Below are 20993 nucleotides of genomic sequence, written 5' to 3'. Positions count from 1 at the left end.
GTATTCTTCGTCGCAAGTTTTTTCCTTTCAGCATTTTAAATACATCATATCATTCCCTATTGGCCTCTCTACTTCTCTTCAAAAATCTGCTGATTGTCTTATAGGGGTTCCCTTGTGTAATAAGTTGTTTTTCTCTTGGTACTTTTAAGATTTTCTCTTTAACTTTTGACTTTTAAATTATAATGTATCTTAGTGTGGGTCTTTTGGGTTCATCTTGTTTGGCATTCTCTGGACTTCCTGCGTCTAGATGTGTTTCCTTCCTTGGGTTAGGGAAGTTTTCAGCCATTATTTCTTCAAATGGGTTTTCAGCTCTTTTCTTTCTCTTCTCCTTCTGGGCTCCCCTAAAATGCAAATGTTATTTTGCTTGATGTTGTCCTGTAGGTCCTTTAAGCTATCTTCACTTTTAAAAACTATTTTCTTTTTGCTGCTCTGTTTGAGTGAGTCCCACTATCCTGTCTTCCAAATCACTGATTCTTCTACTTCATCTAGTCTGCTGTTGAATCCCTCTAATGTATTTTCAGTTATTGTATTCAGCTATTGTTCAGTTATTGTATTCTTCAGCTCTGTGACTGCTCTTTGGTATTTTCTTATATTTTCTGTTTCTTTGTTGAAGTTTTCTCGATGTTCATCCATTTTGCTAAGTTCAGTGAGCATCTTTTGACCCTTACTTTGAACTCTTTGTCAGATAAATTACTTATCTCCATTTTGTTAATGTGTTTTACTGGAATTTTTTCTTGTTCTTTCATTTGGAACATATTCCTCTGCTTCATTTTGCTTGACTCTCTGTGTTTGTTTCCATGTGTTGGGCAAAACAGCTGTGTCTCCCAGTCTTGAAGGGGTGTCCCTGTGTGGGCAATTAACCTTATCATTTAAACTTGCTCTGGTTCTTGATTGTCTTTCAAGTTGCCTCTCAATTTGTTTCAGCTCCATGGGGTCCAGAAATGCAATCTCCCCTGGCCACCAGAGTCCAGTACTCAATGGCTATCCCTTGTTTGGGCTGCCCACACCCACTGGCTTTGGAGAGCTGTAGGGGAAGCTGGGAAGGAGACAGGGCTGCAAAAGCAGTGAGAGGGCATAGGGTGCTCACCTGCTGCCTCTGGCCACTAGTGGTAGCAGTGTGAGGGAATAAGGGAGGGTGGGGGTAGAGGGTTGGCTTTAGCAAGTCAAAGTGAGAGTGCAAAAATGGCATCTATGAGTACCTCCATTCCTGGAGAGAGTCCCAACAAGCTTTTGCCCCCTGGCAGATGCTTTGAGATTAATAAATGAATTTCTTCACATATGCTCTAGGCTCTTTCCAAACTGCTTTTTTTTTTTTTTTTGTGCTGGATCCCAGGGCAAGTGAGTCTGCACACAGCTCTTTAAGAGCAGAATCTCTTTTCCCTACAGCCCTATGGTTCCTCTGGATGTAAGTCTTGTTGGTTTTCCAAGCCAGATGTTTTGGGAGTTCGTTTCTCCAGTGCAGGTCCCAGGGGTTGGGGTGCCTGATGTGAGGCAAAAACCCCTGATGGAGGAGTTCTATCATGAGCCCCCTCCCAATGGTTGCTACACTGGGGGTGGAATTTTTGGCAAGATCTCTGCCTCTCCTACCCATCTCAGTGTGACCCTTTTATCCTTTGTTGTAGAGTAGCTGTTCAGCTAGTTCTTGTGGTTTTTTTTTCAGAAGGAATTGTTTCATATGTAGTTGTAGATTTGTTGTGTCTGTGGGAGGAATGAGTTCAGGGTCTTCCTGTGCCACCATCTTGAATGGCCTGCTTTTTCCATAGCTCTTTAGAAGAAGATAGAAGATCTGATCTTCTTTGTGTAGCATAGTTACAAGTGCTTGTTTTATTTTGTTTATATGGTCTTTTAATATGGATTCCTGGTTTGGCAGAATGTTAACTGGAAACAATTTCAAACTTCTGTAACTTAGATTTGTTGAGGCTGAGGTTGGTATTTCTTCACAAATACTGATGGCTTTTTCTTTTCTTAAAATAATAGAGCTTAAAAAAATAAAAAGAAAGAATTGTGTAAAGAGAGAAGCGTATTTTGTTTGGCCTCACTAAAATACCACTTGGCTCCAACCAGCCCATATTTCCTGACTCAACCATGCCCTGAAGCAATGAAAGGGAAGAAGGTTTTCAAATGAGATTTGAATTTGTGTATTTGCATTCCTTTCAGTTTTTGACTGTGTTGTTAGTCTTAGTTGGTCCAGCACTGTGAAGCTTGAGTCAATTTCCTTAATAAAACTTAACAGTAGGGAATCTATGTTGTTCAAAATTTGCTTTGCTATGGCTAATCTGAAAAAGACCCATTTTTTTTGATACAACTGTTTTTTTCGTATAGTCTACATTCTCAACATGCTATTTACCCACACAGAATTTATTAATGCATGTGAAGTGTTTTCATAAATAAAGGCAGGCTATTCGAGATGGTGACATAAAAAAATGAACCCAAATTAAAAAAAAAAAAATACTAGGTCAACTGCAATACTGGCCTGAACTACTTAGGATATCCTGTGGGAAAGTGACCCACTTTTCTGACATAATTGATTTGTGTGTCACAAATAGAAATGGCAAACCTAAATTTTGCACAGTAATTTTTCTATGCTTTTCTCTACTTTAAAGTAGAATACATATTTCACAACTCAACTGTGACCTGAGTCGTCCCCTTTATGTGGATAAAGCAAAGCACCAAGGAAACCTGTCCATGGTCACATAGTGGGTGGGGCAAAGGCAAAATGCATGCCAAGTACTTGTTTCTTTGCCCTGCATTCTGTTAGTGCTCTAGTGATAGGATTTTGATAGAGGTCTTAATCAAGACCTTTCTCCCCAAGTATTTGGCAGACTTGAAAAGCATGTGTCAACAATATGCACATTCTATTTGACTCTGAAACTGAACCCTTTGTGGGATACAAATAGCCCCTATTCCCCACCCACAGCCATGCCTCCAACTGGTCAGTGATGCAAATTTTGGAGAGTGTACAGTTTACTGTCTGACATTAGTAGCGGCCTTTTCAGTGGTGAAACAGTGTTAAGGGCCAGCCAATGAGTGGCTGTTACTGCCAGCCTAATTCAATAAATATTTAAATGCTTTCTAAAATCATGTACAGCTTAAGGTATGAGTGTAGTGGGAGGAACATGAAAAGGAAAAGATAGGGAGCAGAAAGCAAAATGGAAACAAAAAGATACATGAAAAGTAGACCGCAGGGAAAGAGGTGCTACTCATTGGGCTTTAGAGTCAGACAGAAAGATAAGTTCAAATCCTGGCTTTATTCATCAGAAAGAACGATTACACATTTGCAGCAACATGGACAGGACTGGAGGAGATGATGCTAAGTGAAATAAGTCAAGCAGAGAAAGACAATTATCATAGGTTTCACAACATAAGAAATAGGAAGATTGGGGGCGCCTGGGTGGCACAGCAGTTAAGCGTCTGCCTTCAGCTCAGGGCGTGATCCCGGCGTTGTGGGATCGAGCCCCACATCAGGCTCCTCCGCTATGAGCCTGCTTCTTCCTCTCCCACTCCCCCTGCTTGTGTTCCCTCTCTCGCTGGCTGTCTCTATCTCTGTCAAATAAATAAATAAAATCTTTAAAAAAAAAAAAAAAAGAAATAGGAAGATTGATAGGAGAAGGAAGGGAAGAATGAAGGGGGTAAACAGAGGGGGAATGAACCATGAGAGACTGTGGACTCTGGGAAACAAACTGAGGGCTTCAGAGGGCAGGGTGGTGGGGGATTGGGTTAGGCCGGTGATGGGTATTCAGGAGGGCACGTATTGCATGGTGCACTGGGTGTTATACGCAAATAATGAATCATGGAACGTTACATCAAGAACTAAGGATATACTGTATGGTGACTAACATAACCTAAGAAAAAATTATTATAAAAATAAATTAATTAATTAATTTTAAAAAAACCCCAAAAAACACAAATCCTGGCTTTATAGGTTCCCGGCAATACATCTCACTTAAATCAGAACTATTAACCAACTATATTGAAGGTGAACAACACTGAGATATTGTTATTTATTGAATAATGAAAATCTTTATTTATAATGGTGGTTGCTGGTTTATGTGTTCTTCTATGCTTTGAATTTTAGAAAGACCATATTTCCTCTGCATTGTGGAGACTTCAGTGTATCAGTTAGGATTTGTTCTGGCTGCATTGTGACAGAGTTTAATATACAAGATTTTATTCACTCATGTAAAGGAGTTCAGAAGTGGGCAGTCTGGGGCTTCAAGGTGATTTGCCAAATTGTGAGAGCCTTGGCCTCTTCCAACTTTTGCTCAGCCATCTTTATGGTTCTGTATGGCTGCTGGAGCTCCAGCAATTACATCCTTATCTCAGGGAACATAAAATATGGACAGGTGAGGGCTTGACCTTGTAAAAATCTCCTTGTAAGGAGGCTTTCCAGAAGTATCATGGGACACTGTTTACATGTCATTGACCATGACTTCGTCTGGGCCACATACACTTACAGGGAGCTCAGGAAGTCTAGTTGCCCTAGTTCTCCATTTTTTTGACCCTTGTGTATGGAATGGAGCAAGAAGCATTGTGATCCTGCAAAAAACGTCTTAGAAGTTAAAACTTATTATTAGTGCTAATAATAGTAACATTTAAGAGGTCACAGGCACTATGTTAAAAAAATTTATAAGAACCATCTCATTTAACCTTCCTTTGATGTTGGTGTTATTATCCCCATTTCACAGAAAAGAAATTGTGGTTTAAAAAGGTTAAGTAGTTTGCTCAAGGTTATGTCACTAGCAAGTGGTGGAGCCAGCTCTCAGAGCCAGCCTTGTCTTTTTTTTTTAGATCCCAACCATTTAATTACTACTTTGCCTCCCACTTCTCAAGTTTTAGCTTGGTAGTTTATTCATATCTATGATGGGATGTTTTAAAAACTTCTATCCTATCTGTGGTTTTATAGTCTTTAGCTCTCCATGCTTTTCACCTAACACACATACACACACACACACATCATTTATTTTTTTAAGATCTTTAAGTATTTCTATGCTTATGTAAAAGAATGTGACTTTTATTACTTGATTAGCTCATCGTGAGTTTTCTCTCTTTCCTCTAGTCAAGATATTAGCATTTTAGAGTTTTATTATTTACTATGCCCCCATCTTTCCCCCAGATGCAGTCCCAAAAGCTACCGGGGATAACAGGATGAGTAAGAAAGAGTCCTTGCCCTTGGGGCATTTACAGTATAATTCTTTAGAGAATTGGTTTTAGACAAGCCTCTTAACATCAAATTATACTATGACACTACGTGTAAATCACAGCTGACCTAGATGTACACACCCATTTGTCCTTATAATTACAAGTGCATCATTGTTACCTCTAAATTGCTACCCATCCCTTCAAAACATTCCTAGGAAATTAGGTAAAGAGGCAATTCTATTTTAGTACTCTTTGTATTCTTCCAAAAAACATGGCTTATATTATTGTTTTAATAATAAAAACTTAATCTTAATTTCATAAAAATACATGGCTTATTATACTATCTATTATTTTGAAATGTCCATTTGTAAAAATAATTTAATTTCTGTTATATGACATTTTGAATAGTGGCAGAAATGATGTACAAGTGTATTAGAAGCCCAAATCAAATGGGGACCAGTGTCACATTTGGGACCCACCTGCCAATATAAGCCTATATAAAGTTTATCACTGGTGTTTTTTGGTTTTTGTTTCACAAGATCAGAGAAGACAGATGTTCCACCTGACATGTTAGGAAAAAGCATTACCCAGGGATGTGAGGCTGATGGCATCATCTCCTACAAGACTTCCACTTAATTCAGTCTTTGTGCCTGGAAATCAGATATTGAAAGAAGGGACTGGCAAGAATTCTCAATCAGTGTATTTTTCTGCTTTGTTTTCTAGTGCATCTACTGTTTAAAGTTATTTCCTTACAAAGAAATAATTTTTTTTTCCTATTTGGGAGCTACCTACAAATTGTTTTGCCTGTTTCCTGATTATGTATATACAGAAATATTTTATTTTATAATGGAAAGGTGATTTTTTTTTAATAGACATAAATATATCATCTAAACCTGGGATTTGTCTAGGTGTTTTCATTCCTAGTCTTTAAGGTACTTTGTTAACTGAGCTCCATCAGTTTGAGAAGTCAGTTCTTTTTTACTTAGGTTATTACCATATATCATGTGTCCTGACACTAGACTGATAGGTAATGTGTCTCCCGGCTCTCCTAATTGTCTTTTTTATCTTGATGACCTAATAAACTTTATCTGATCATGGAAAACTTACATTTCTAATTGTCTTTGAGATAATGGGCTTCGTTATTCCCTAGAGCGAATTTTACTTTGAAGGCTTATACCATTTGGCTCCTAATGACAACGATGAATAGCACTGGTGTAGAGCTTCAAAATTAAACAAAAAGAATTTTAAAAGGCTTTTCTACATTACATGCAGTCCTTACTGCAACAGTGAGGGAAACGGTTTATGCTCATTCTTGATTTCACATCATCAGGGATTCTGCAGTAAACACCATAGACATGATTCCTCCCTCCTTTCGCAGTATGGGGAGAAGCATGTTTATTATGAATGAGGGACATGTGTTTTTATAAGAAATCTACAGCTCAGAGAACTTAAGTGACTTGCCCAAAGTCATCGTAGGTGATAGAATTTGTATGGAATGTGTGATCAACGATTAAACTGGAAAGGCAAATGGGAAGGAAATTTTAAAATCTTGGAAAACTACCAAGGAGTCGGAATGTTTTTTCTAGATAATGGGTAGCCAGTGGAAGCTTTGGATTGGAGCAGTGATGTAATCAAAACATTTAGAAAAAATATTCGATACTGAGGTACCGGTTAAATGAATAAAGTTGTAGAGATTTGGAACAACTGAAGACAATTAATATTTGTATGTATAAGAGAAAACCCTGAAATAGTAGGATGGTCAGCAGGCTGGGATGGGACAAATGGAGAAGACACTACCCTGGGAAAGTGGGGAGACTGGAGCTGACAGTGTAGGAGACGTCAATGAGGTTGAACTGTCAGGTGGTAAGAACTTTGTAATAACCATCCACAGCAGTAAGAACTTAAAGAGCACCAGTTAAGAGAAGCCCAAGTGTCCTTTCACATAGTTCCTTTCTAAGATTCTATCTTTGATGACTATCTCTTAAAGTATTTCCTAAAACCGGGAATAATGCTCCCCAAAGATTAAAATTATGAGAAAATGGAGCTAAGATCCTTACTCGAAAGTGAGTCTTTACCTGAACGTGTGCAGTCGTAGGTCAGCGAAGACAAGTGTGGGGCACGAATTGACTACTTACTGAGGGGATTGTTTCCTAGGCATTTTTTGTCGACCACAACTCCCGCACCACCACTTTTATCGATCCCCGGCTCCCACTCCAGAGCAGTAGACCCACGAGCGCGCTGGTTCATCGGCAGCACCTGACGAGGCAACGCAGCCACAGCGCGGGCGAGGTGAGTCCCACGCCTCACGCCCCACACCCCCCGGTAGGGCTTCGTGGAAGCCACGGGGATGTGGTGGCTGTGGAACTGGGCTGGCTTTTTATTATTATTCTGTTTTGTTTTCCTAGTTTGGTTTACAGATTATCAGTTGGAGACTGAAAAGTGTTGGAATGTTGACAGGGCTTCTCTGGAAATACACAGAGCCTAATTAACAAATTTTAAAAGACGGATATCTGAGGAAAGATTGAAGAATGTAGAGAATTTTTTACATTCAGAAGATGGTGAGAGAAAATTCTTAATGTTATGAGATGTTCCAGAGAGGATAATGGTAAACCCTTTTGCATACCTAAGGACAGCTTCATAGGAAAAAATAAATGTAACTTTTTTTTCACGTCAGACGGGTAATGTGCCGAGTGGTAACAAGGTTTGAGGGAGGCTCATGTCACACAGAGGCGTAACACCCAATCATCACACTTATGAACTGCAAAAGGATCGAAATGTAACTTTTAGTGGGCTATATGTCAGTTATATACAGGGAGGTTTTTTAGTGAGGGTTGCTGGATTGGATTAAAATCTTCAGTCAATGCTATGGGGTTGTGGTATCCTCACTAATATTCATTAAAATCACCATATATCTGAGAGTTGATTCATGTACTCTAAGAGCCCAGAAAACATGGGCAGAATTAAGAATTACTAAAAAGGTCTACCACGCTCTAACTTTGCTGGCTTGCAGTGACCCGTGGTAACCACGTGGGGGCTCTCAAATAGCCTAACAACAAAAAACAAAAAACAAAAAACGAAATAATCACTTCCTGTTGTCCTTTTTCTTTAGCAGCTTAAATGAAAGGAATGTTTTAGGTCAACTTTTTTTTTCTTTAATATTGGCTTATGCTTTGAATGTTTATCATCGCTTGGTTTACATTGTTTCTAAAAATTTGCTCAGGCAAAAAGCATTAAGATTCTTTTCCTGCATGCCTTTTCCATGTATGTGTGCATATTATATTTTCAGTATTATATTGTAAGTCAAATATTTTTGTAGTCTCTCTTATAAGAAAAATTATGAATGTGATAAATAACTGGATTTGATTCATCAGAATTCTGCTCTTGGAATTTCCCCTCATGATTTACATACTTGTGTGTTTGCTGATTGTAAGTGCAGACATAGAAGAGTATACTTGAGAAGCTCATATAAAAGTGATATATAAATCTATTGCAGGATGAGGTATGCACAGAAATATTTATGTTTTATGAGTGGTTAATAAATCTTTACTTTGCTGCCATAGAAACCATTAGTGGTGAACTGTACGATGCGAACAGCATTCATCTTAAAAACAGAACAGAACTCTCACCTTTGGACCTTGTGTGTGATACGGACCATAATTAGGGCCCTGCCTGACTTTATCACAAGGCCAGTGCACTTTAGCCACTTGCCTTATCTTGACTTCACAGTATGGAACTGGCTGCTGGGTCTGGTCCGACTACGTGCATAAGATTAACAGCTACCCTCCTTTTTCTTTCAATTCCTCTGCCTCGGCACTTGAGTTATTTCCGTGGTCTAGTAGTAGCCTGTTGTGGTAGAGGGATCCTAAGGTACACATTCAAATTTAAGTGAGGATATCTCTTCGTGTTGTTGGAGACTGAGCCGTGGAACAGAGATAACCCCATAAAGACTCAGCGGTCCGCTGCAGCCTTGTCAGACCATTGACGGGAATGTGCTTTCTGGCACAGCGGTTGGAAGCCTCATGGCCTGCAGTGCTCCACACCCTTATCTGGTCTTGCCCCCTGTCTGACGGTCTGGTTTGAAGAAGTGGGGTGTAGAAGAGAAGACATTTGTCTGTCCTGGGAAATACTGACGCATGACCACATACTGACAGGAGTGAAAGTATATGTTCATGTATTGAAATGATTAAGTTCTGTGACTGACAAACAAGGTGTCATTAATGATTGAAACTCCTCTGAGAGCGGCTGACTTTATTCTTTAAACCAGTAATTCAAGAGAAGCAGAGCGAGAAACTTCTAATCATACACAGAGTCTTCCCATCTACTCTCTTATCCTCATTTAGCAAATATTACAGGGAGTAGAAATGTTGACATATCTTCCATCCAACAAAGTAATTCTTACCAAACACTGGCAGTCTAGAAACATAACGGTTGGTGGAAAGGATGCAAATAACATATGTTCCTTGTTCTTATTAAGGAGCAAATACATGAAACTAACCGTAATACTAATAAAAATATGAATGAAAATGCTTTATAAAATGGTAATAATGGCAGCTGCTTAAGAAATATATACCAAGTGCTGTGGGAGCTCAGAGAAGGGTACATTTTAAGTCAGCTTTACCAGAAGGGAAGTCTTTGAACTACACTGTAAAGAATGAGTGAGAGCATTCTTGAAGGATAAATAAGCAGTGTAGAGTGCGAACGGTATTTTTAGTTTTCGGGCCTTTAGAAAAACCCTCACCAAACACCTCACAGCTACAATGTGATAAAATGGTTGTGAAGGTTTGAGTGAGTGGGAGGAGAAGCTCTATTTTAAAAGTACCAATTTATAAATCTCCTATGTTATTTTGCCTTTCTCCCCTCTTACTCTCTTATGCTTCCTTTCTACTGTTGTCTGCAAAGACTCCTGTAATGTGGGGAAGGGCTGCTAAAACAGAAGCTAAAGCAACGCTCAGGTTTACTGAGAAGGCTGTTAAAGGGCATTTTTGTTGATGGACTTGTATGTATGAGTTTCTCAATCTATAATAGGTACAATAAATAATTCAGGTTAGGGGAGCCCTATTTAGCTCTTTCACACCTGCTATGATTAGCCGCCTGGTGTGGGAGGTTCAAACCAGAAAGAGCTGTTGTACTAGGTGCTCTAATAGGCATGTAAAATTGCTTCTAAGGAGATAATACACCAACTCAGAGCCCCACACGACGCTGGCTGCTCTTCAGCCTCCCCTGAGCAGGGAATTCCCTGACCTGCCTTGGCCAAAAGAAGGGATAACCTGGTACTGGTACTTCCCAGGTGGTCTCGCCAAAGTATTGTTGCAGGTTTTTGTTCCGTCAAACAGACGTTATTCCTGATGAACAAGTCTCCTCTTTAGCTTCTACAGCCCCAATAATTGTACACATATGGAACTAGCTCTGTACCACTTGGTAAATGGCCTCTGCCCCAGCCCCGCCCAAGGACATAGATGTCCCAACCCCTCCCCTGAATTCAGCCACGAAAGCAGAGATTTTGAGAACCCTGTGTCAGCTCCTCAGCTGGCATCCGTTCTGATCAGTTGGTACTTAATGCTTGTTGTCAAGTATTTTGAAGAATTAGACCTGGTGTGCTGATTTAAACCATCCTGGATGTTGGTGCAGAACATAAATGATGCTTCTGTTTGCAGGTGGGAGAAGATTCTCGACATACAGGACCCCCAGTTCTTCCCAGGCCATCGAGTACATTCAATACAGTCAGTAGGCCACAGTACCAGGACATGGTTCCAGTGGGTATGTCACCCCTTTCCAGAAGTCTTTATCTTCATTTTCATATCAGTGTGAATCATGCACTCTGTCAGCCTGCTACTTTTGCCCTGTACTGAGAACTGTTTCATTATTCCTAAGAAACTGATTTGAATCGCAAAGCACTCACGTCGTATAAAATCCTATAGGATGAGATTTTTTCCTATTACTCTACCTTTTCTGAGTAGAGCTATTAGATAGTTGAGGTTAAAGAAAAATAAGCTATTAAGGCAGATATATTATGTGGTCATTTCAAACTAGGCACCGGACAAGCATGTACTTAGTGTATATCTAATGCTTGAGACCGAATTTAAGTAGTATGTGAACCTATAGTAGCCTTACAGAAAAAAAGAAATGATGGCACATTCTTAAGGTTTTGGTAAAGAGATATGTATTTGTAGCAAATACAAGGCAGCAAAAGACTCCAAAATTGTAAAATAAAAATGAATGAATTGGGGCAAATAGGCCTAAAGAACAACATGAGTTATTATTCATATGATGAAGTTGAAGTAGATTAGTTTTCACACCTGGAGCCCTAAGGCAGGTGGAGTAGACAGATGGCAGGAGGCCGTATGGGGTCCCTGCTTCATCTTAAATTTGAGTAGCTCTCCACTGGTCTGTTTTTACCTTAAAATTTTCACTTCTTTAAAAAAAAAACTTTAACATGAAATATAAAGTAATGCCCATGGCATTACTTAACTAGAGAAGTTTGACAAACACTGGACAAGACGAAATCTTGGATCCAGGTCTAACAGTCTATGTTTTATTATGCCATTACTAAAAGGATACTAAGTGCTGCACAGAGAATTTTAAAATCTTATAAAATTGTTGCTCAAAAAGTGATCTAGTCTCTGTGGATGGAATGTAAAAACCCACTGAGAAAATTTCAGTTATAAAAGTATTTCCTAAAATGTTTTTTTCTAAGTGTTCTCATTATTTACATATGATGCAGTGTACTGTTAGGTACACTCGCACTTTGACAGTGCGAGTCCATGTTAGCAGATAGTATTTTTTAAGTTTTATTCACATTTTGTATGCATAAGCGGCAGAATGCAGCTGAAATTTGAACTGGCAAATGTTTAGGGCATATTTTTTTGTTTGATCATTTGTTAGTTTAAGTAAGGCATGTTCCTTGGTCATATGTATGAGCACAAGAGCGTTGCCTGAACTAGGATCACTGATGTGTGAGAATCCAGACATTCAGTTCTGTGGTTTAAATATATCTGTATTTCTGACTAGAAACAGATGTAATCAAGATGAATAATCTTAAGTAAACAAATTAGTTTTCTTGACAAAAGAGAAATTAATTATTAGAGCTCTTAATGAATTGTAGTTAACTATTTTTAAATTCCTGTGGACATTAGCCAGATTTGACAAAGATACATTTTTCTTTCAGTGTTATGTACATAGTTGATAATGCTGTTTGTGTTGTAGCTGTTGGTATAGTTGGTTTGGTGAATAGCTACATGTGGCTTAATGGCATTTATTTCCACATAAAATTTGTGAATACTTTGTCCTCTACATTTTGGTAGTAACTGTTGCTGACAACTGTGTTTTTTTTTTTTAATTATAGTTGACATACAATGTTATATTAGTTTCCAATGTACAACGTAGTGATTCCACAATTCTATACATTACTCATTGTATATCCCATACAAAATTATAATATTGACTATATTCCCCATGATTTACTTTTCATCCCCACGACTTACTTATTTTGTGACTGGAAGTTTGTACTTCTTAATCCCCTTCACCTGTTTTGTCTGTCCTCTCAGCCCCCTTCCCTCCGGCAACCATCATTTTGTTCCCTGTATTTATGAGTCTGTTTCTGATTTTGTTTGTGCATTTGTTTTGTTTTTTTTAGATACCACATAAAAGTTAAATCACATAATATTTGTCTTTGATTTATTTCACTTTGATAATACTCTCTAGGTCCATTTATTTTGTTGCAGATGGCAAGGTTTCATTTTCTTTTATTGCAGGGTAATGTTCTATTATATATAGAATTATATATATTATATATCTATGTTGTATATATATTATAAATAGGGACACTTACGTTGCTTCTATTTCATATATATATATATATGTGTGTGTATATATATATATGTGTATGTATATATATATATATATATATATATATATATATATATATATATATAGACACTTATGTTGCTTCCCTGTCTTGGCTATTGTAAATAATGCCGCAATTAATGGGGGGTGCATATATTTCTTAGAATTAGTGTTTTTGTTTTCTTCAGGTAAATATCTAGTAGTGGAATTAATAGAACATGTGATATATCTATTTTTAAATTTTTGAGGATTCCCACATACTGTTTTTCATAATGCCTGCGCCAATTTACATTCCTCCCAACAGTAAACGAGGGTTCCCTTTTCTCCACATCCTTGCCAACACTTGTTATTTCTTGTCTTTTTGATACTAGACATTCTAACAAGTGTGAGGTGATATCTCACTGTGTTGATTTGGATTTCCCTGATGATTAGTGATGTTGAGCATCTTTTCATGTGTCTCTTGGTTACCTATATGTCTTCTTTGGAATAATGTCTATTCAGGTCCTCTGTCCATTTTTCAATGGGATTATTTGATTTTTGGTATTGAGTTGAATGAGTTCTTTATATATTTTGACATTAGCCTCTTATTGGATATATGATTTTCAAGTATGTTCTTCTATTCAGTCTACTGCCTTTTCATTTTGTTGATGTTCTATTTGCTCTGCAAAAGGTTTTTAGTTTGATGTAGTCCCAGTTTATTTTTACTTTTGTTTTCTTTCCTGAGGAGACATATCAGAAAAATGTTGCTAAGACCAATGTCCAAGAGATTACTTCCATGTTTTCTCTCAGGAGTTTTATAGTTTTAGGTTTTACATTTAGGTCTTTAATCCATCTGGAGTTTATTTTTGTGTATAGTGTAAGAAAGTGGGCCAGTTTTATTCTTTTGCATGTAGCTGCCCAGTTTTCCTAGCACCATTCATTGAAGAGACTGTCTTTTCCCTATTGTACATTCTTGCCTCCTTTATTGTAGATTAATTAACCATATAAGCTTGGGTGTGTTTCTAGGCTCTATTCTGTTCTGTTGATCTCTGTGTCTATTTCTGTGCCTGTACCACACTGTTTTAACTACTATAGCTTTGTAGTTCAGTTTGAAATCTGAGATTGTGATAGCTTTGTAGTTCTTTCTTGAGATTTCTTTGGCTATTATGGGTCTTTTGTGGTTCTATACAAATGTTAAGATTGGTTGTTCTAGTTCTGTAAAAAATATTAGTGTTTTGATAAGGATTTTGTTGAATCTGTAGAGTTCTCTGGGGAGTATGTACATCTAACAGTGTTAAGACCTCCAGTCCATGAGCATGGTATACCTTTCCATTCATTTGCATCATCTTCAATTTCTTTTACCAATGTCTTCAGTTTTCAGACCACTATTGTATTTGGGCAACTCTTATTCTGTCTCTTTACCTCTCCGGATGGCTGATACTTAATCAGAAGAAAGTTTTCCATTTCTAACAGTCACTTATGAGGCTTTTGGTAAGCAGTAGCTAAAAACTATCAATATCTAAAATCTTGTTAGTGATCTCATCCTGAAATTTGATAATAAATATGACTTATCAGATGAGTTTAATTGGTGCTTAAGTCACACCTACTAGATCTAAGTCCAACAGTCATATAACAGGTAGACACAAATTGAAATTTAAGCATCTGTAGTAGTTCCAAACTATGACTTTTAGTACAAGAAATATTAACCACAAAGCCAGACTTTAAAGTTTGGATTTATGTGCATAAACCTAATGACAGATTTTTAAAGTATTGTTATAATTTCTGATTCTTTCAGCGTACAATGACAAGATTGTTGCATTTCTGCGCCAACCCAACATCTTTGAAATTCTACAGGAGCGTCAACCTGATCTCACCAGGAATCATTCACTCAGGTAACTGCAGTATTGGTGTTTGGTTCAAGTTCTGTAAACCCCAACTATTAAATCTTCAATAATACTGATAATCATCTTGGAAATTTACTTTCTTCCTGGCAGTCTGAATAAAGTCACCTTGTACACACATACTTTGTCATCAACAACCAGGTCATTGTAGTCCTGGCTTTTCTCTATTAAGTATAAAGATTGAATAAGATTGACTAAAGAACCTAGAACCCTCTATAAAGAAGAAATATGAAAAAAAACACAAAAATTCATAGCTGAGAATACATCCTTGATGTGCAGATTATAATGAAAATAGTAAGACACTAACCTTTTTGAATATAGCTTGGATAAACAAAAGTAAAGGAATTTACTGAATTGAGACTTATAAAATCCTAGGCTTGGTATTCACATTTTCTCATAATAAAAACAGTGGAACCCAAGGAGGGAATCTGATCCTCTTCACCATCCCCCATTCCCCCGCATGAACCCTCTCTTCTAAACAGTTCTTCAATGTGTCACACTTAAGTCCAGTTTTACTTTCCTGAATACATGCTGTTCTGTTCCCTAGCAAGTTTTTCTTTTGTTCATTTGGCAAGGAAGGTCTTTCCTTTAAAACTCTGCAAACTATCCCTCCTTGAAGCCTCTCAGCTACACTGTGAGATCTTGCTCTCAAGATCTAGGCTAGTATTTCTCAACCTCAGTGTTGTAGGCATCAGTGGAGATGGAAAAAGATGTGAGTTTCTGTTAAAAATTTGACATAACTCAAAACTCATTTGGTTCATGTGCCTCCTTTCCTGGTAGAAATGTTTGTCCAGTGGTGCCATCTTGGCCCACAGCAGTGATTCTCCAGTATTATGCTACTTAGTTGTACCAAACTTTTCATCAGGATCACCTGGGGAGCTTTGTAAAGTGTAAAATGCCAGGTCTTCTCTCCCCCAACACTTCTCCCTTCTCTCAGTTTATACCCCCTATCCTCCTAGACCCTGTCCAGTTATTTAATTCAGGAGGTCCGGGGGAGAACTCAAGCATTTAATATCTTAAAACCTCTTTATCTAATTCCAGTGACACATCCAGGTGTAATAACCTCTGTTCTAGACACTAATTGATAATTAATTATGTAGTGTATCACACTGTCCTTTATACTATTTTGCTTATATGACTTTTTTGCTATAATTTGACTTTTCAAGTCCTTATGTTTTGTTTTCCAACTAGATTATAAGTTCCTTACGTCCCCTCCTTACTGCTTAAATATCAAGAATAGTACTTTGCATACAATGAATGTATATACATATGTGTATACATAGATAGAGATGTTTTTGTTGATTTGAAAATAAATTACCAATTCTTCTTATTATGTTCTTAGTCTCTCATATCTTTTATTTTATTGAGGTATGATTGATATACAACATTATATTAGTTTCAGGCATATAACACAAAGATTCAATATTTGTATATATTGTGAAATGATCATCACAGTAAGTCTAGTTAAGATCCATCACCACACATTGTTACGGGATTTTTTTTCTTATGATGAGAACTTTTAAGATCTCTCTTAGCAACTTCCAAATATGCGATACAGTATTATTAACTACAGTTGCCATGCTGTACATACAGCCCCGTGACTGACTTATTTTATAGCTGGAAGTTTGTATGTTATGAACCCCTCTCCCCATTTTGCCCACTCCCCACCTCCTGTCAGTCTCTCATAGCTTTAAAATTATCATTTCCTTCTAAAGTTTCTAAAGGCTAAGGCTGCATGTAAATGTAATTTCAAGTATGACTACAAACATTGTCTACACAAGAATCCCAGTTTTACATTAGTTAACATCAAACCCAAGTCTCAGTGCTTTTCTCAACCTGACAAGCATGCTGTTCTCAATCACAAGAAAATTATAAAAATTAGATGAGCTATCTCATTTTGCATATTTGTATATTATGACATCGGCTCAGTAATCCAGGGTCCACTGGAGAGTCTCGTGTAAGAAGTTTTAGTTAATAATATTGCAGAAATAAGCTCCTCCGTTGTCCACTGAGAGATCTTAGAGATTCCAGACCACAAAACAAAACAAAAAAACAAATCTCTCTTCTTTCGCTAACCACAAAATAAGGAGAACTCTATTTTTTTCTTTCCCACCAGCGCTCGCCCCAACACACACACACACACACACACATGCGCACGCATGCGTCACATGCACTTTTAGTCAGTATCTATTCCTGTCAAGGTACCCTACCCCCCACAAAAACAAAACAAGAAAGAGGAAACTCAAGAAGGTTTCTCCTTTGGCTCTGCACTCCACATTATTATTTTCAGCAATTTTACGTATCTTTAAATTTCCGCCATTGGAGATATCGGATGATTTATTCTACCTGAACAAGGCATCCAACAGTATCATTATTCCTGAATGATTTGACAGAACCTTAATACATCCTAACGGAGGGAAATACTGCAGGCCCCAATTGATAGCTTTCAGTTTTGTTTTTGTTTTTCCTTCTGCTTTTCAGTCTTAAAAGTCTCTAACCTCCTGAAGATTGGTAAGGGTTTTTATTTTTTAGTGACACCCCGGGTCTTCAGCTGAGCACATTCTTTTAACGTAGATGTCACGTGGTAATCTATGGGTAAGAAATTATTTGATAAGTTTTGAAGTAAGTTTCCATCTTATTCCAACTTATTTATAACTTTCTACTTACCCTTTCTTAAACTGTTTACAGAATTTGACCATAAAAGCATATAGCAGGAATATAAATCAATGAGATAATGTGTTCCTCTTACACAGAGTGTGTGTCACAGTGTACTTTTATTTTCTGAAAAGGTTTTGGTAGTTGAGCATTTTGCTTATCACAACAACATAATGGGGAAGTTTGTATATCTAAGAGAACATTCCGTTTCGTATAGTTAAAAACTGCATCATAAGAGGCATTCCCACAAAGGCAGGGGTGGGGAACCAGCTGGGGTTCTTTAATCTCACTTTAATTTCAGTGATATCTTTGGTAAAAGATTTATTCATGGAATAGAGCCACTGAGTAATTGTGTGTCAAAGGTAACTGTGGACCTGATACTCCTGTCCTGAGCAAGGGTCCTCAGCACCAGTGTAGCTCTGCGTGCATTCTTTCTCATCCGTGGCACAGTCACTTCGAAGAAATATCCCTTCTTTATTCTCTCCATAATATAATGAGGAAAAATGTCAGCCCTCGGGAGTTTCAAATGGATACATCCATTTACGTTGTGCTTTTCCTGTTTAGCTTGTGATTCCTCCTAAACCAGAGAATAGCCAGCAGTTTATTTAGTTTCTATCCATATATAGCTTCCTCTTCCTTGAGACTCCACTTGTGTTATCTTTTCCTGTAAAATGGCTGTGGTTTTCTTCGCAATGGGATATGGCTTTAGCTTTCAATTTCTGTATTTAAGTCACCGTTCCCTCTAATTTTATCTGTCATGTAAATGTGATGCTATGAAGTTGTCCTCTCCTTTTTTTTTTTTTAATCTCAGAAGAGATTTATTTCCTTGGCTAGAAAACTCAACATCCAAAAGTCAGTACTACCTCCTTCAAGTGGGTACTGTCCCCCCATGGATGACTGTCTCCTACTATTGGCTCTCACTGGAAGACAGTAATCATACTAAGCAGCTTTTTGTATGTGTGGCATTAAAATAAAAGCCAAAATAAAATATTCTATTATTTTATTCAAAGACCAATATATTCATTAAGAAAAGAACATTTTAACAATATTTTATTGGTGAATGTAATGAATACAAATTCAATAAAATTTTTGGTATTAGTATTTGTACAATACTATATTATGTGCAAGAATCTGCATGTCATAAAACTGAATTAAGAGTTGAGAATAATCCCTCTTGTGTTATCGTTAGGTCTAGCCAGCAAACCTATTCCCTAAGAGTTCAGCTTTCCCCAGGCATCAGTGATAATTATTTTGGGGTCCAGGTTGATTCCATTTCTATATGTCCATGAGAATCCACAATGGACCTATATTTCCAAATCGAATGGAATGTAGAAAGAAAAGTTGATCTTTGTACTGTGTGGCCCTGGCCTTCAAGTCAGACCCTGCTCTGTGACTGTAATAAAGAGAATGAGCGATCAACAGAGGAATGAATGCTAATTTTCCTTTCTTGGCCTTACACTATTTAGAGAAGTCATGGGATTTCTCAAAAATTGCCCTCGGGCAATTTTTAAAGCTTTTTAAAGCATGTATTTTTGAAGGTGTTACTGAACTGTTCTACAGGAACCGTGCAGAGTCTGCAATCCAGAGAGTTTTGTGGTTTCGAGGCCTTGCAGCTTCTGATTGTTTCTGATCACGTGCCCTTCTTTAACTTCACCAAAAATGTTGGTTGGTTTCAATGAGAGTATTTTCTGTGGGAATTCCAGCCTTGAGACTATGTTCATTGTCCTCAAATGCTCTTCTGCTAGAGTTGATCTTCTGGGGGTAATTCTGTGCACTTGAGGAAGTGGTTACAAAGGTCTAAATATTATGGGTGTCTGAGATACAACAGCAGCCAGAGACTTTTTCCTGAGGTTGTCACAAGACAGTTTAGCATCCTGTTACCACAGTTGTGAGTTTTCTTATTAAAAGATTGCCTCTTTACCTGTCTTTGCACTTCCCTCAGGAGGGTCTATTTTAGCAGATAATCTGATGTCGGCTTTCTGATTCTTTTTCTCTGCCACAACAAAAAAATGGTAGCTTATTCCAGACACTGGGTGGAATATTTGTTAGGGAAATTTGTTAGGAGCCAACTCTTATTTTGGCATTAACTAATCTTGTGCCCGGATGTGTTTTATTGAGCATTCCTAATGTGTACAGCACAAAGCTAGGTACTTGGGGAACATAAAAATAAAGGAGGAAGGGCTTTTGCTTTCAAAAAATTCATGTTTCCAAAAGAATTTATGTTGTAACTGAGTGGCCCAGTGGGAAAGTACAACAGAGGAAGTGCTGGAAAGTCTTCTAAAAGGCACAGAGAGAGGAACATACCCATGCACAGAGGATCAAATGATAAAGTGTTATTTGGATGTCATCTTAATCCTCATTGTAAACCACTAAAGTTGAATAGAATTTCTTCATTAAAGTGAATGCAGTGAAGATAGGAATTAGAGGACGGCCACTGATCCCTTCTAACTCTATACATTAAAAAAATAAACTTGAACAAATACAGTAACGTAACTTTCAAACGTCCTTTTAGTCAGAGTCGTAGGGCTCTTTAATGATATTTCTCAAGCTTGTTATGTTTATTTCAGACACTGAGTGGACTCATGGAAAATTGTTAGGAGTTGAAACTTATTTTCCATTCTAAAAGGAAAAGAAATATTGCAGATCTACAATGTTGAGTTTAATCACTTTTATTTTAATGAAACATAAGTGTGCACAAATATCAAATATGCATAAACTTCTTATAACTTTTATGAACTTTAAAGCCAAAAGACATATAAGTTAAGTGAAAACTTTAAAAAATAACATTTTATTGAACGATATTAATGTGAGATTTTGTTTTTCAGAAGCCAAATCACCAATATTAAGACCATTGTCAGTAGAAAGATACAGTAGTGCTTTTTATTTCACTTGTTTTTGACTTTTATCTAATTTCGATTTTGTATCTAATGGTATGTTTGCGGCAATATTGTGGTCATCCTTTTTTTTAACAAATAGCTTATTTCTATCTACTAATTTATCTACTAACTTTATTCTTATCTACTAATTCATCATTTTGATGAGCCAATTCATTTAATACCCCCAACTGCAATACTAAAGAAAAAATACATAATTTAATGTACCCTGTGATGATTCTACTGCTCCTTTACTATTTGTAAACTATCATAAAACTTTTGTTCTCAGAATAAACCGTGACATCTTTTATGCTATAGTTAGCATAAATGGATAATTTCCTTTTTAAATCCATGTATTTTGTGTTCTCTTTAGCCTGTGGCAATTTATATATACATAACCTTGCCTCTCTTCATCATTGTCATTATGCAAATCAATACTGCAAAAGAAAAGTTTTGTCTTTTTAATTGGTAAGAGAACTGTGTGTGAGTGGTAGACAGGGACTGCTGTTATCATACTTAACATCAAGGTCCTGCCAACCTCAGAGCCTGCTCCCCAACACTTGGAAAGTTTCTTTCTGATCATTTGACACCACTGTCTTGTAAA

At 37.3% G+C, this 20993-nt stretch overlaps 1 protein-coding gene and 1 non-coding gene across 5 annotated transcripts in view; one reads left to right on the top strand and one right to left on the bottom strand.

Moving 5' to 3' along the window:
- The window catches only part of HECW2 (HECT, C2 and WW domain containing E3 ubiquitin protein ligase 2), a 225524-nt gene that overhangs the window by 143936 nt on the left and 60595 nt on the right, over positions 1-20993 (top strand). For all 4 annotated transcript variants that reach the window (XM_045806374.2, XM_045806373.2, XM_045806375.2 and 1 more), the window contains 3 exons: positions 7294-7428; positions 10794-10896; positions 14756-14852. In XM_045806374.2, coding sequence (XP_045662330.2) covers positions 7294-7428; positions 10794-10896; positions 14756-14852 — 335 coding nt within the window. The remainder of the gene's footprint in view (positions 1-7293; positions 7429-10793; positions 10897-14755; positions 14853-20993) is intronic.
- LOC123798357 (small nucleolar RNA U13) lies at positions 7808-7909 on the bottom strand. Its single transcript, XR_006781272.1, has one exon. It is a non-coding gene; the product is annotated as a small nucleolar RNA U13 (small nucleolar RNA).

Source organism: Ursus americanus, chromosome 1 (genome assembly GCF_024610735.1).
Source record: "Ursus americanus isolate L20-20 chromosome 1, mUrsAme1.1.p, whole genome shotgun sequence".
NCBI lineage: Eukaryota > Metazoa > Chordata > Mammalia > Carnivora > Ursidae > Ursus > Ursus americanus.
The sequence above is the reverse complement of the archived record's forward strand: the minus strand, read 5'-3'. Positions and strand labels throughout refer to the sequence as shown.